Genomic DNA, 12,276 nt, shown 5'->3' on the forward strand with positions numbered 1-12,276 from the left:
CCGCTCCGCCTCATTCGCTGGCTCCTGGTGTCTCTGCAGCCGACCCCTTCGACCCTCTCCTGCTGACATCCGACCCAGACGCCCAGCCCTGCTCCAAGCCCAGCCTCTTGGGTGAATTTCTTACCTCAGACTCTCTGGCCACTCCGCCTGCGTCCTTCCCGTCCACCCACAGCGCCCCGCCCCCGGCCTGCAGCACCGACTTCCTGCGGCTAGGTGAGTGGCTGCGGGCTGCCCGGGCTCCCTCCCCGGAGGAGGCGGCGGCCACGGGTGTCCCCTCGTGCTCGGCGAGGTTCCGGGGCGCCGTGCGTGTGTGTGCACGTGTGCGTGAGTTGAGTTTCTGAGCCTTTGCACGTTGTGTTGTCCTGGGAGCTTTCCACCCACTCACCGTCCACTCGGTCCCTCCAGTGGCGAGGCCTCCACAGCCTGTGGGGGAGGCTGGTCAGTGCTGTAGACGAGTGCCCAGCTGGGCCCACGGGGACTCGGCCAGGTGCCCAGCCCCCGTCCTCTGTCTCCCCTGCTCCTGTGTGGCGGGTATCTGTGTGGGGGCGTGGGGGCGTGGGGGGGTGGGGATAGGAGCCATTTGAAGGCCAAATCCACCCCCACGGGGGCCACACATGGTCTGTTCTCTCCCAGGGGACGTGCCAGCCGAGCCCAGCGGGATGGCCGCCTCGGCCAGCCACCCGGACCTGCTGGGAGGATGGGACTCCTGGGCCGAGGCGCCAGGCCCCGCTGCAGCCTCCGACGGTACGGCCCTGCCCCTGCTCCTGCTCCCCGTGGCCGAGACGCAGCCCTGCCTCCCAGGCCGGGGGTCCTGGGGCACGGGCCGCGCCCTGGTCAGCATGTCCAGGCTGTCCCAGGGCGTCCTGCCGGCAGGCGTGCACAGGCGCCCACGCCCTCCACGCGCTCCCTGCTCGGCTCCTATGGGCGCGTAGGGCACGGCCTGTGGCCGCCCCTCACCACAGCGTCTGATGTTTCTGGGTCCTGCGGCTGCTGTGCCTCTGGAGGGCGGCCCTGCCCACGGAGGCCCTGCGTCCACTGGCTGCACGTCCGTCCTTCCTCCGTCTGTGGTCTGTCCTGGTGCGAACTGCCTGCACGGGGCTGTCAGAGGCGATGGTGACGAGGCCCGTGGCACACTCGCCCGTGGACCTCCTGGCGACGGGCTGGCCCAGGAGCCCGGCCTTGGTCTCAGCAGAGCTGGCCGGCGACTGAGACGCGGTTCCCACCGGGTAGAGGCCTCTCCCGCGTGTGTCCCACTCTGCAGCTGAGCTCACTCTGAGAGCTGACTGCTTCCTGTTCCTCTTCGCACAGGAAGTTCCTCCTCCTCTTAGCCTGTGAGCCCCTCCCCTGGAGGAGCCACTTTCAGTGACAATCACGTGGCTGTATCGCGTTTGCTCAGACATAGTTTCTGACGCTTAGAGTGTCTTCAGACTGACGCTGTTGTAAAGAACGCCCTACGTCAAAGTGAAAAGGAGCCCCCTGAATGGGAGACTATATTCAACAGCGATGCATTTGATAAGGGTTCATTTAAAAACTGTATAAAGAACTCAGGCAGCTCAACACCAGGAAGACAATCCAATTAAAAATGGGCAAAGGACCTAGACACTTCTCCAAAGAGGACATACAGAGGCCAACAGGCAGATTGAAACATGCTCAGAATCACTGATCATCGAGAGATGCAAATTAAAACAACAATGCGGCACCATCTCACACCTGTCAGAATGGCCACCATCAACACATCAGCAAATGACAGGTGCTGGCGAGGATGCAGAGAAAAAGGAACCCTCGTGCACTGCTGGTGGGAATGCAGACGGTGCAGCCACTGTGGAGAACAGTGTGGAGTTTCCTCAAAAAACTAAAAATGGAACTCCCATTTGACCCAGTGATCCCACTCCTAGGAATATATCCCAAGAAACCAGAAACACCCATCGGAAAGGATATATGCACCCCTACGTCCATAGCAGCATAATTCACCATAGCTGAGATCCGGAGACAGCCTAAGTGCCCCTCAGCAGGTCAATAACAATAGAAGTGTAATATGCTAATTAGGCCAGACGGCCTTCCGTATGCCGTAGGGACTGAGGGAGGCCTGGGGCTCGGCACGTGCCAGGGGCCAGAGGAGCTGCTGCTGCTGTCGGGGAAGGAAGGCCTACTCTTGCACAAATGTTGTGCATCCGCCTCCAGGGAGTAGATTGGAAAAGCTGTGGCTGTCTGCACCATGGAATTCCCTGCAGCGGTGAAAAGGGACTTCTTAGCTGTGGGAGGGCGTGGAAGGCCCTGGAGGGCACCGTGCTGAGAGGCATGAGCCATCGGAGGAAGACGTGTCCGTGATCGTACTCGTGTGGAGTCTGATGAACACAATAAACAATAGACCAGAGGCACGGGATCATGGAGCAGACTGACAGGTCGGGGGTGGGCCCTGGATGGAAGAGGATGAAGGAATTAACGGGGGCGGGGGGCGGGGGAGAAAGGGCAGCCGTCATCACATCACAGAGCATGTTCAGACGTGAGGGGTTCCAGGAAGCAGCATCACCAAGTCAAGACACGGACGTTTTAGGTCTTTACGCTTCAGGGCGTCTTCCGTGGGGCAGCTCTGGTCTCGTGTGTGTCCGTGTCCGTGTGCTGGTGAGGCCGGCGGAGCCTCCGCAGGGAGCTGGGCTATGTCTCCCTTCGGTGGCGCTTGCTTTAACATCCTCTGTCCTCCTCCAGGCCCCTTCCTCCCTCCTGCTGGCCAGCCAGCCCCTCCTGGCCCCCCAGCCAGCCGGGCCAAGTCTCAGAGCCTAGACCCTTTTGCAGACCTCGGGGACCTCAGCTCCAGCCTCCAAGGTGAGGTGCAGGGCAGATTGGGGGTGCACGGGGCAGATTGGGGGTGCACGGGGCAGATTGGAGGTGCGCGGGGCAGATTGGGGGTGCACAGGGGCGGATTGGGGGTGCACGGGGCAGATTGGGGGCGCACGGGGCGGATTGGAGGCGCGCAGGGCAGATTGGAGGCGCGCGGGGCAGGTTGGGGGCGCACGGGGCGGATTGGGGGCGCAGTGCTAGGCCTGTGCTGGGAGGTGCACTCGTCTATGCTCCCCTCACTCCCCCGCCTTCCCCTCCGTCCCCAAGGCCCGGGGCACAGTGACCCTCGGAGCAGCCCCCACGGCAGGGCGTGGGGACCTGGCTGCCACCCAGGTGCTGGGTGTGTGAGGGGTGGGTCTCCACGTGGGGGCCCAGTGTCATACCTGCCTGTGGCCTCAGACCTCCCAGAGCTGCCCGGCGCCCTGGGACCCGTGTCCCTGGCCCCTTGGTGCCTCCAGACGCGTGTGGGTATCTGAGCCTCCTCCCTCGGCGGGCGGGCGGGCGGGCGGAACTCCAGGTTGGAAGCAATGTCTCCTGGGGAGGCCTGCTCGGCTGATGCAGCGTCTCCCCTGCTGAGTGGGGGCCTCCTCGGCGCCCCTGAGCCTTTGTGGGAAGCTGAGGTCCCTCAGGACGAGGCTCCCTGCTGTCTGCAGGCCAGCATCCACCCTCGACTCGTGCCACTCTCTAGGTAAAAGGTATAGGATTTCTTTTTTAATGCTATTAATGATTTTTAGAGGGAGAAGGGGGAGGGAGAGAGAGGAACATCAATGGTGAGGGAGTCCTCCACGGGCTGCCCCTGCACACCTCCCGCTGGGGACCGAGCCCACAGCCTCCTGGTCCCGGGTTCGGGCCAGCCTATGCAGCCTGCTGAGCCAGGAGGTTCCGTTCTGCAGGCAGTTTGTTTTTGAAGTTCCCTGGAGGTGAGGTGGCAGTGTCTCGGGGTCTCTGGAGATTTGCGTTGCCTCGACGTGTGAGGGCCTCCCTGCCTCCTGGCGCCCGGGCTGTGGGCCGCAGACCCCGAGGGAGGACTTACCGGGTCCGAGGCGTCCGCGCTCAGCTCGGCCTGCGCCCGGCACCCTGTCATCCCCGCCGCCTGACGGGCGTGACTGCGGCTGGTGGCACCGAGGAGAAGTAAACCCTCCACCAAACCTGGGACCACTGCTCGCGGCCAGCCAGCAGGCGCGGGCTGGGGGCCACGGCCACGGCCACCGCCACCGCCACCCACCTGCCCCTGCAGCCTGCACTGCGGGGCCATGTGACAGGGTCACGCCCATTGTCCTGCTCTGACCACAGGCCAGCTGAACACCAGGTGCAGGGTGAGGAGCTGGCGGAACAGGATGGGGGCGGGGGAGCACTGGAGGAGGTGGAGGTGGAGCCCAGGCTGGGGTGCACATGGCGCTGCTGGGAGGGGAGGGCTCGTCACCACAGCTCCTCTCGGGTCCTGGACACCAGCGCAGAGCCAGGGAAGGAAGGGGATGACGGGCAGGCCCCGAGTCCCGGCAGGAGCCACCGGAGCTGAGGGTCGAGCTGCTCTGAACGCCTGCGGGGAGGGCCCCACGGCACAGCATGCCGGTGGGCCGGCCTGAAAACAGCCGTGCGGGGGCAGGGGTGAATAGGGGTGACATTCCCGCCCCGGCACCTCCACAGCACACACAGCCGTCCCGACAGAGGGGGCGAGGCGGAGGAGACGCCCAGCAGGGCCTCGTGGAGCCAGCGAGGCCTGGGAGGCTCGCGCACTGCGGCTGCTGGGATGTGGGGCCAGTTTCATAAACGTCAACATACAACCAGCGTTCACCCAGGGAGCTGGAGGCGGAGGCGTGCACGTGCCTGTACACACGTGTTCACAGCAGCTTTAAACTCTCCAGCCTGGGCTGGTGGCTGAGTGAGCCTTCGGTGTCCCCACGGGAAACGCTGTCTCAGCCGGGAAGGGGGTGTCCTGGGTGAGCAGAGCTCCTCGCAGAGGCTGCTCCATTCTGAGTCCCTTTCTAGAGCATTTAACGTAGACAGACAGACATAGGTGGATAGACAGACAGACAGCCAGACAGACGGATAGATAGACACTTGGGTAGATATAGACGGATGGATAGACATGACGGATAGACAGACATAGATGGATAGCCAGGCGGATAGGTAGACAGACAAACAGCTGGATAGTCTTGAAGTGAGTCAGAGATGATGAACAGATGGGTACCTGGACCCAGTGCTCTCACAAATAGGAATGCGTGGTGAAATGGCACAGAACTGGGCATACGTGTGTGCACATGTGCACACATGCATATGGCAGTGCACGTGGCTGCACACGGAGCCGCTGGCAGGTGCCAGTTGCCTGTCGGCTGTGTGTGTGTCGGCTCGCTCTGGCCCTGGGTTCCTCAGTCTGTTTCCAGACAAAGTCCCACAGACTCGAGCATGCGGGAGGCAGAACCATGCTCACCCTGACCGCCTGCTGTCCGTAGCCCCGCGGTGTCCACCCCTGTCCACAGGGAGCCGCTCCGACGGCTGCTCCCTGCATCCCGGCTCCCGGTGGACGCTGGCTGCGGTGTGTCTGACTCCTCCTCGGACTGGGCGTCATGTCTCCCCAGGCTCACCCGGTGGATTCGCTCCTGGGGGCTTCGGTCCCAAAGCAGCCCCCGCTCCCAAGGGTGGCAGCTCCTGGCAGACAAGTCGGCCCCCGGCCCAGGGTGCCCCATGGGCCCCCCAGACCAAGCCGCCCCCCAGAACCTGTGCACAGCCGAGGGCCAACTACGCCCCGGGCTTCAGCGTGATCGGCGGCCGCGAGGAGCGGGGCGTCCGCGTCCCCAGCTTCGGTGAGTCTCCTCTTCCCCCGGTGGTTCTCCCGGCAAAGCGCAGGCCAGAGCCCGAGCCACAGGAGCCACGCTGGGCGGGGCGGCTCCGAGGGCGGCCGGTGGCCAGGCCCGTGCTGCCGGGAGCTGGCTAGCTGCGGTGTCAGCCCCAGGCGGCAGCCTTTGCACCAGGGGCCCTGGGTGCTTCCTGCTCGGAACGATGGGCAGCCGGGTCGGCAGCCGTGTCCAGCCCCCTCCCCCTCCAGCTCAGAAGCCGCGCGTGTCCGAGAACCACTTTGAAGACCTGCTGTCGAACCAGGGCTTCTCCTCCAAGGCTGACAAGAAGGGGCCGAGGACCATCGCCGAGATGAGGCGGCAGGACCAGGCGAGGGACGTGGACCCACTCAAGCTGAAGGTGCGTGCGGGGGGAGCGGCCGGTCACGCAGGGCGTCCAGCCGCTGGCTGTCCTGGCGCCGAGGCTCCTGGGGCCACAGCAGCCGCCGTTCAGCTCGCACCTTTGTGAGGGCTAGTGGGACGCTCCGTCCGGGCGTGGCCTTGGAGTTGGCAGTGGACGCAGAGCAGGCTCGGCAGTGGGAGGTGGAGGTGGAGGCCCCTGGCTCCTCGGGAATTCTAGCCGCACTGACCCGCCTGGTCAGGGCCAGTGCCCCAGCCCTGGGGGAGGCTCTGCTGTGCACTCAGGCCTGTGCGGGCGCCCCAGCCAGACGTCTCACTGCCAACGGTAGAGATGGGGCGGCCACAGTGGGCCGAGGCCCTGGGTCGCTGACCGGCCCCCAGAGCCCGGCCCGTCATCCCCTCAGAGCCTGGAGCTCCAGGGAGGCCGTGGGGTCCGGCAGGCCCGGGCCTGCTGGCCGGCGGGAGGTCGCGCAGAAAGGGGGACAGGCCTCTCCCGCGGTGGCGGAGGCTGGGATGCTGGCCCACGCAGCCCGTCTCCCCAGCTCCTGGACTGGACGGAGGGCAAGGAGCGGAACATCCGCGCGCTGCTCTCCACGCTGCACACCGTGCTGTGGGACGGCGAGAGCCGCTGGACGCCCGTGGGCATGGCCGACCTGGTGACGCCTGAGCAGGTGAAGAGGCAGTACCGCCGCGCCGTGCTGGTGGTGCACCCCGACAAGGTGAGCACGGCCGGGAGGGGGCGGGCCGGGCTGGTGGTGCACCCCGACAAGGTGAGCACGGCCGGGGCTGGTGGTGCACCCCGACAAGGTGAGCACGGCCGGGAGGGGGCGGGCCTGCTGGTGGTGCACCCCGACAAGGTGAGCACGGCCGGGAGGGGGCGGGCCGGGCTGGTGGTGCACCCCGACAAGGTGAGCACGGCCGGGAGGGGGCGGGCCTGCTGGTGGTGCACCCCGACAAGGTGAGCACGGCCGGGAGGGGGCGGGCCGGGCTGGTGGTGCACCCCGACAAGGTGAGCACGGCCGGGAGGGGGCAGGCCTGCTGGTGGTGCACCCCGACAAGGTGAGCGCGGCCGGGAGGGGGCGGGCCGGGCTGGTGGTGCACCCCGACAAGGTGAGCACGGCCGGGAGGGGGCTGCATGGGCCGGGCTGGTGGTGCACCCCGACAAGGTGAGCACGCCGGGAGGGGGCGGGCCTGCTGGTGGTGCACCCCGACAAGGTGAGCACGGCCGGGAGGGGGCGGGCCGGGCTGGTGGTGCACCCCGACAAGGTGAGAGCGGCCGGGCTGGTGGTGCACCCCGACAAGGTGAGCACGGCCGGGGCTGGTGGTGCACCCCGACAAGGTGAGAGCGGCCGGGAGGGGGCGGGCCGGGCTGGTGGTGCACCCCGACAAGGTGAGCACGGCCGGGAGGGGGCGGGCCGGGCTGGTGGTGCACCCCGACAAGGTGAGCACGGCCGGGAGGGGGCTGCATGGGCCGGGCTGGTGGTGCACCCCGACAAGGTGAGCACGGCCGGGAGGGGGCGGGCCTGCTGGTGGTGCACCCCGACAAGGTGAGCACGGCCGGGAGGGGGCGGGCCGGGCTGGTGGTGCACCCCGACAAGGTGAGAGCGGCCGGGAGGGGGCTGCATGGGCCGGGCTGGTGGTGCACCCCGACAAGGTGAGTGCGGCCGGGAGGGGGCGGGCCGGGCTGGTGGTGCACCCCGACAAGGTGAGGGCGGCCGGGAGGGGGCGGGCCGTGCTGGTGGTGCACCCCGACAAGGTGAGGGCGGCCGGGAGGGGGCGGGCCATGCTGGTGGTGCACCCCGACAAGGTGAGCACGGCCGGGAGGGGGCGGGCCGTGCTGGTGGTGCACCCCGACAAGGTGAGAGCGGCCGGGCTGGTGGTGCACCCCGACAAGGTGAGCACGGCCGGGAGGGGGCGGGCCGGGCTGGTGGTGCACCCCGACAAGGTGAGGGCGGCCGGGAGGGGGCTGCATGGGCCGGGCTGGTGGTGCACCCGACAAGGTGAGGGCGGCCGGGAGGGGGCTGCATGGGCCGGGCTGGTGGTGCACCCCGACAAGGTGAGAGCGGCCGGGAGGGGGCGGGCCGGGCTGGTGGTGCACCCCGACAAGGTGAGTGCGGCCGGGAGGGGGCGGGCCGGGCTGGTGGTGCACCCCGACAAGGTGAGCACGGCCGGGGCTGGTGGTGCACCCCGACAAGGTGAGAGCGGCCGGGAGGGGGCGGGCCGGGCTGGTGGTGCACCCCGACAAGGTGAGCACGGCCGGAGGGGGGCAGGCCTGCTGGTGGTGCACCCCGACAAGGTGAGCACGGCCGGGAGGGGGCTGCATGGGCCGGGCTGGTGGTGCACCCCGACAAGGTGAGCACGGCCGGGAGGGGGCTGCATGGGCCGGGCTGGTGGTGCACCCCGACAAGGTGAGAGCGGCCGGGAGGGGGCTGCATGGGCCGGGCTGGTGGTGCACCCCGACAAGGTGAGCACGGCCGGGAGGGGGCGGGCCGGGCTGGTGGTGCACCCCGACAAGGTGAGAGCGGCCGGGAGGGGGCTGCATGGGCCGGGCTGGTGGTGCACCCCGACAAGGTGAGCACGGCCGGGAGGGGGCGGGCCGGGCTGTGGTGCACCCCGACAAGGTGAGTGCGGCCGGGAGGGGGCGGGCCGGGGCTGCATGGGCCGTGTTTGTCCATCCGTCCGCAGGCCACGGGGCAGCCCTACGAGCAGCAGGCCAGGATGATCTTCATGGAGCTGAGCGACGCCTGGTCCGAGTTCGAGAGCCAGGGCGCCCGGCCCCTCTTCTGAGCCCTCTGGGCGGAGCTGCACGTGGACCAGGAGCTGCCTGCCGCTGGCTGCGAGCCCGCCAGGCTGAGCGTGGGGGCAGCGGCCGGCGCCCCCCGGAGGACCAGTGCCGTTGCGGGCAGACATTCCGGACCCCTTGCTGTCCCTTGTTCCCAAAGGAAAGTGTTGATTCGCGTTCCTCCCCGTCGTCATGTCTGTGGTTTGTTGGTTCAGGGCCGACCGAGCGCGTCCCTCTGGGCAGAGCGCCTGTCTGCCTGACCCTGTGCCCAGGCGTGATCGGCCTGCGGCCGCTGTACATATTAAACTATTTTCTGACGACGCGCGTCTCGGCTGGTCTGGGCTCCGACCCGAGGACGCAGCGCAGGCCGGGCGGCCTGGTGGTCGGTCACAGGCAGGAAGAGGCTGCGGTGTGGGGCTGACGGGCGCCGTGGCGCTGGGAGCTGTGGTCCCGCCCCTCCAGGGACGGTGCCCGAGTGGAGGGCCCGAGTGCCCTTCGGAGCCTCAGGGGGAAGGCTGGTGGAGAAGCACCGGCTGCCGGGTCCTGTGGGCGTGGGGTGGCCGCAGAGGACCGGCAGGACAGCAGATGGGGGTGGGTTACGAGCCTCCTCCCAGCGCTGGGCCCTGGAGACCGGCTCCCGGTGCTCCGAGGAGGGGATCCCCTCCTGGTGGTGAGGCAGGTGAGGGGCCCGTCAGCAGGCCGACGCCACGTCCTTCACCCAGGCAGGTGCCGCGGCCGGGGCGGGGCAGCGTGGGGGGCCCCGCCTGGTCTGCGGGACCCGCGCCGGGTGCCTGGCGGAGCGCTGCGGCCGTGGGTGCTGAGCACCGCCTGAGCTCGGGCCCACCCCGTGCTGGAGGGAGCTGGTCGGAGACGCGCACCGGCTGGCACAGGACCCCGTCCAGGAGGCGGAGGCGCTGGGGGAAGGAGAGGCCCAGACGCTCGGACCCAAGGCAGAGCCTGCGCTGGACGCGGCGGCCATGCCACCGGCAGAGGAAGGACCCGCCGCCAATCTTTTAAAAAGCGATGAGCAGCCTAAGGAGTCCTGCTCTCCCGGGAAGGCCTCCCCTTCGGTCTCCGAGGCCCTCGCCCTCCTGCCTGTGCCGACCGGCTCCCACGTGGTCCCTGCTCCCAGGTGGTCCCTGCTCCCAGGTGGTCCCGGCTCCCACGTGGTCCCTGCTCCCACGTGGTCCCGGCTCCCACGTGGTCCCGGCTCCCACGTGGTCCCGGCTCCCACGTGGTCCCTGCTCCCGGGTGGTCCCTGCTCCCACGTGGTCCCGGCTCCCTGGTGCTCCCTGCTCCCGGGTGTTTCCTGCTCCCACGTGGTCCCGGCTCCCACGTGGTCCCTGCTCCCACGTGGTCCCGGCTCCCGGGTGGTCCCGGCTCCCGGGTGTTTCCTGCTCCCACGTGGTCCCTGCTCCCACGTGGTCCCTGCTCCCAGGTGGTCCCGGCTCCCACGTGGTCCCTGCTCCCACGTGGTCCCTGCTCCCACGTGGTCCCGGCTCCCACGTGGTCCCGGCTCCCACGTGGTCCCTGCTCCCACGTGGTCCCGGCTCCCTGGTGGTCCCTGCTCCCGGGTGGCCCCTGCTCCCACGTGGTCCCTGCTCCCACGTGGTCCCTGCTCCCGAGTGGTCCCGGCTCCCACGTGGTCCCTGCTCCCACGTGGTCCCTGCTCCCGGGTGGTCCCGGCTCCCGGGTGGTCCCGGCTCCCACGTGGTCCCGGCTCCCGGGTGGTCCCGGCTCCCACGTGGTCCCGGCTCCCGGGTGGTCCCGGCTCCCACGTGGTCCCGGCTCCCGGGTGGTCCCGGCTCCCACGTGGTCCCGGCTCCCGGGTGGTCCCTGCTCCCACGTGGTCCCTGCTCCCGGGTGGTCCCTGCTCCCACGTGGTCCCTGCTCCCGGGTGGTCCCGGCTCCCACGTGGTCCCGGCTCCCGGGTGGTCCCTGCTCCCACGTGGTCCCTTCTCCCGGGTGGTCCCGGCTCCCGGGTGGTCCCTGCTCCCACGTGGTCCCTGCTCCCGGGTGGTCCCGGCTCCCGGGTGGTCCCTGCTCCCGGGTGGTCCCGGCTCCCGGGTGGTCCCGGCTCCCACGTGGTCCCGGCTCCCGGGTGGTCCCTGCTCCCACGTGGTCCCGGCTCCCGGGTGGTCCCGGCTCCCACGTGGTCCCGGCTCCCACGTGGTCCCGGCTCCCACGTGGTCCCGGCTCCCACGTGGCTGGCCAGAACGCGCCTCCTGCCCTACAGGCCGCACGTGGTCTCTACTCCAGGGACGGGCTGGCCTGCGCACAGGGCCTTGGCCCCGCCCCTGCTCCAAGGGGCATTCTGCCCACATCGCGGGCCCCGGGTGGCCCTCGCCCAGCCCTGCAGGGCCTCGCCCCAGAGACAGGAGGTTCTTACTGGACGTGGGCTCAGGTGAGGGCCCAGTTAGCACTCCAGACCCGTGGCCTGGGCTGGCTGGTCGACCTGCAGTGGGGCTGGTCGGGGTGTCCTCCCACCCCCGCCTGGTCCACAGGGTTGGGCCTTCCTCCCTCTGCGACATCCTTAGAGCCAGTCTGTGTGCTCGGCGCCTGGGGGAAGAGCCGAGAGGCCTTGCTCTGAGCCCCCAGAGCCAGGGCCACTGCCAGGATCCACCCTGCGGTCCAGCCTGGCCTGCCCGGCTGGCTGCTCTCGGTGCACAGGAACCTCCCCTGCAGGCAGCTGTGGGGTGGATGGGGGCATCGGGCCCCGGGAGGGTAATCACAGGGGTGCTGGCTCTGCTCCCACCAGGGCCTGGGATCCAGCCTCACCTGTGGGAGGAAGGACACCCCGCTGCTCCCCTGGGGGAGGGGACACGGAGCGGCTCCTGCAGCTGCCCTGAGCCAGCTTCCGGGAGGGAGCACCCTGGGGGCCGAGTCCCAGCTCAGCTGCGCGGACACTGGGCCTCGCTGCCTGCGATGGCGTGATGGTTCCCACTCCTTCCCCACCAAGGCCGGGCTCAGATCGCTGCCGAGCTGCTGCAAGTTTTAAAAAATTGGCTCTCAAATGTCAGTCGTTGTACTATTGATACTTGGCTCTGTTGACTAATGAGTTTGCTGACCACTGGCCTAGAAGGTACGCTTTAGGACACATGTGTCAAACACAAGGCCCACGGGCCAAATCCGTCCCGCCAGGCCTTGCAATGTGGCCCGCACCGGGCTGTCATCCCTGCACTCCGCTGCGTTTCCATCACAATGACAGTTTATGACTGTTCAGTAAACCATTCGGCCCGCGATTTAGGCTGGATTTTAGATTTTGGCCCCTTCTCTGATTGAGTTCGACACCCCTACTTTAGGAGGACAAAGCTGTCCTGCCATCACCAGAACCACTGCTGAGCCCCCAGGATAAACCTGGGAACCCTAACCCTAATGCTACCCTAGCCTAAGATTAGCCCTACTCTAATCCTCACCCTGACCGTACCTAAACTAACCCTAATCTACCCTAATCCTGACCCT

At 68.1% G+C, this 12,276-nt stretch overlaps 1 protein-coding gene across 7 annotated transcripts in view; it reads left to right on the top strand.

Moving 5' to 3' along the window:
* Positions 1–9,134, top strand: part of LOC118707128 (cyclin-G-associated kinase) — a 59,004-nt gene extending 49,870 nt beyond the window's left edge. For all 7 annotated transcript variants that reach the window (XM_036417046.2, XM_036417040.2, XM_045573973.1 and 4 more), the window contains 7 exons: positions 40–213; positions 634–744; positions 2,707–2,823; positions 5,418–5,642; positions 5,885–6,033; positions 6,575–6,751; positions 8,718–9,134. In XM_036417046.2, coding sequence (XP_036272939.1) covers positions 40–213; positions 634–744; positions 2,707–2,823; positions 5,418–5,642; positions 5,885–6,033; positions 6,575–6,751; positions 8,718–8,819 — 1,055 coding nt within the window. In that variant the 3' untranslated portion in view covers positions 8,820–9,134. The remainder of the gene's footprint in view (positions 1–39; positions 214–633; positions 745–2,706; positions 2,824–5,417; positions 5,643–5,884; positions 6,034–6,574; positions 6,752–8,717) is intronic.
* Positions 9,135–12,276: the final 3,142 nt, after the last annotated feature.

The sequence above is a fragment of the Pipistrellus kuhlii genome, unplaced genomic scaffold, assembly GCF_014108245.1.
Source record: "Pipistrellus kuhlii isolate mPipKuh1 unplaced genomic scaffold, mPipKuh1.p scaffold_m20_p_58, whole genome shotgun sequence".
Classification (NCBI taxonomy): domain Eukaryota; kingdom Metazoa; phylum Chordata; class Mammalia; order Chiroptera; family Vespertilionidae; genus Pipistrellus; species Pipistrellus kuhlii.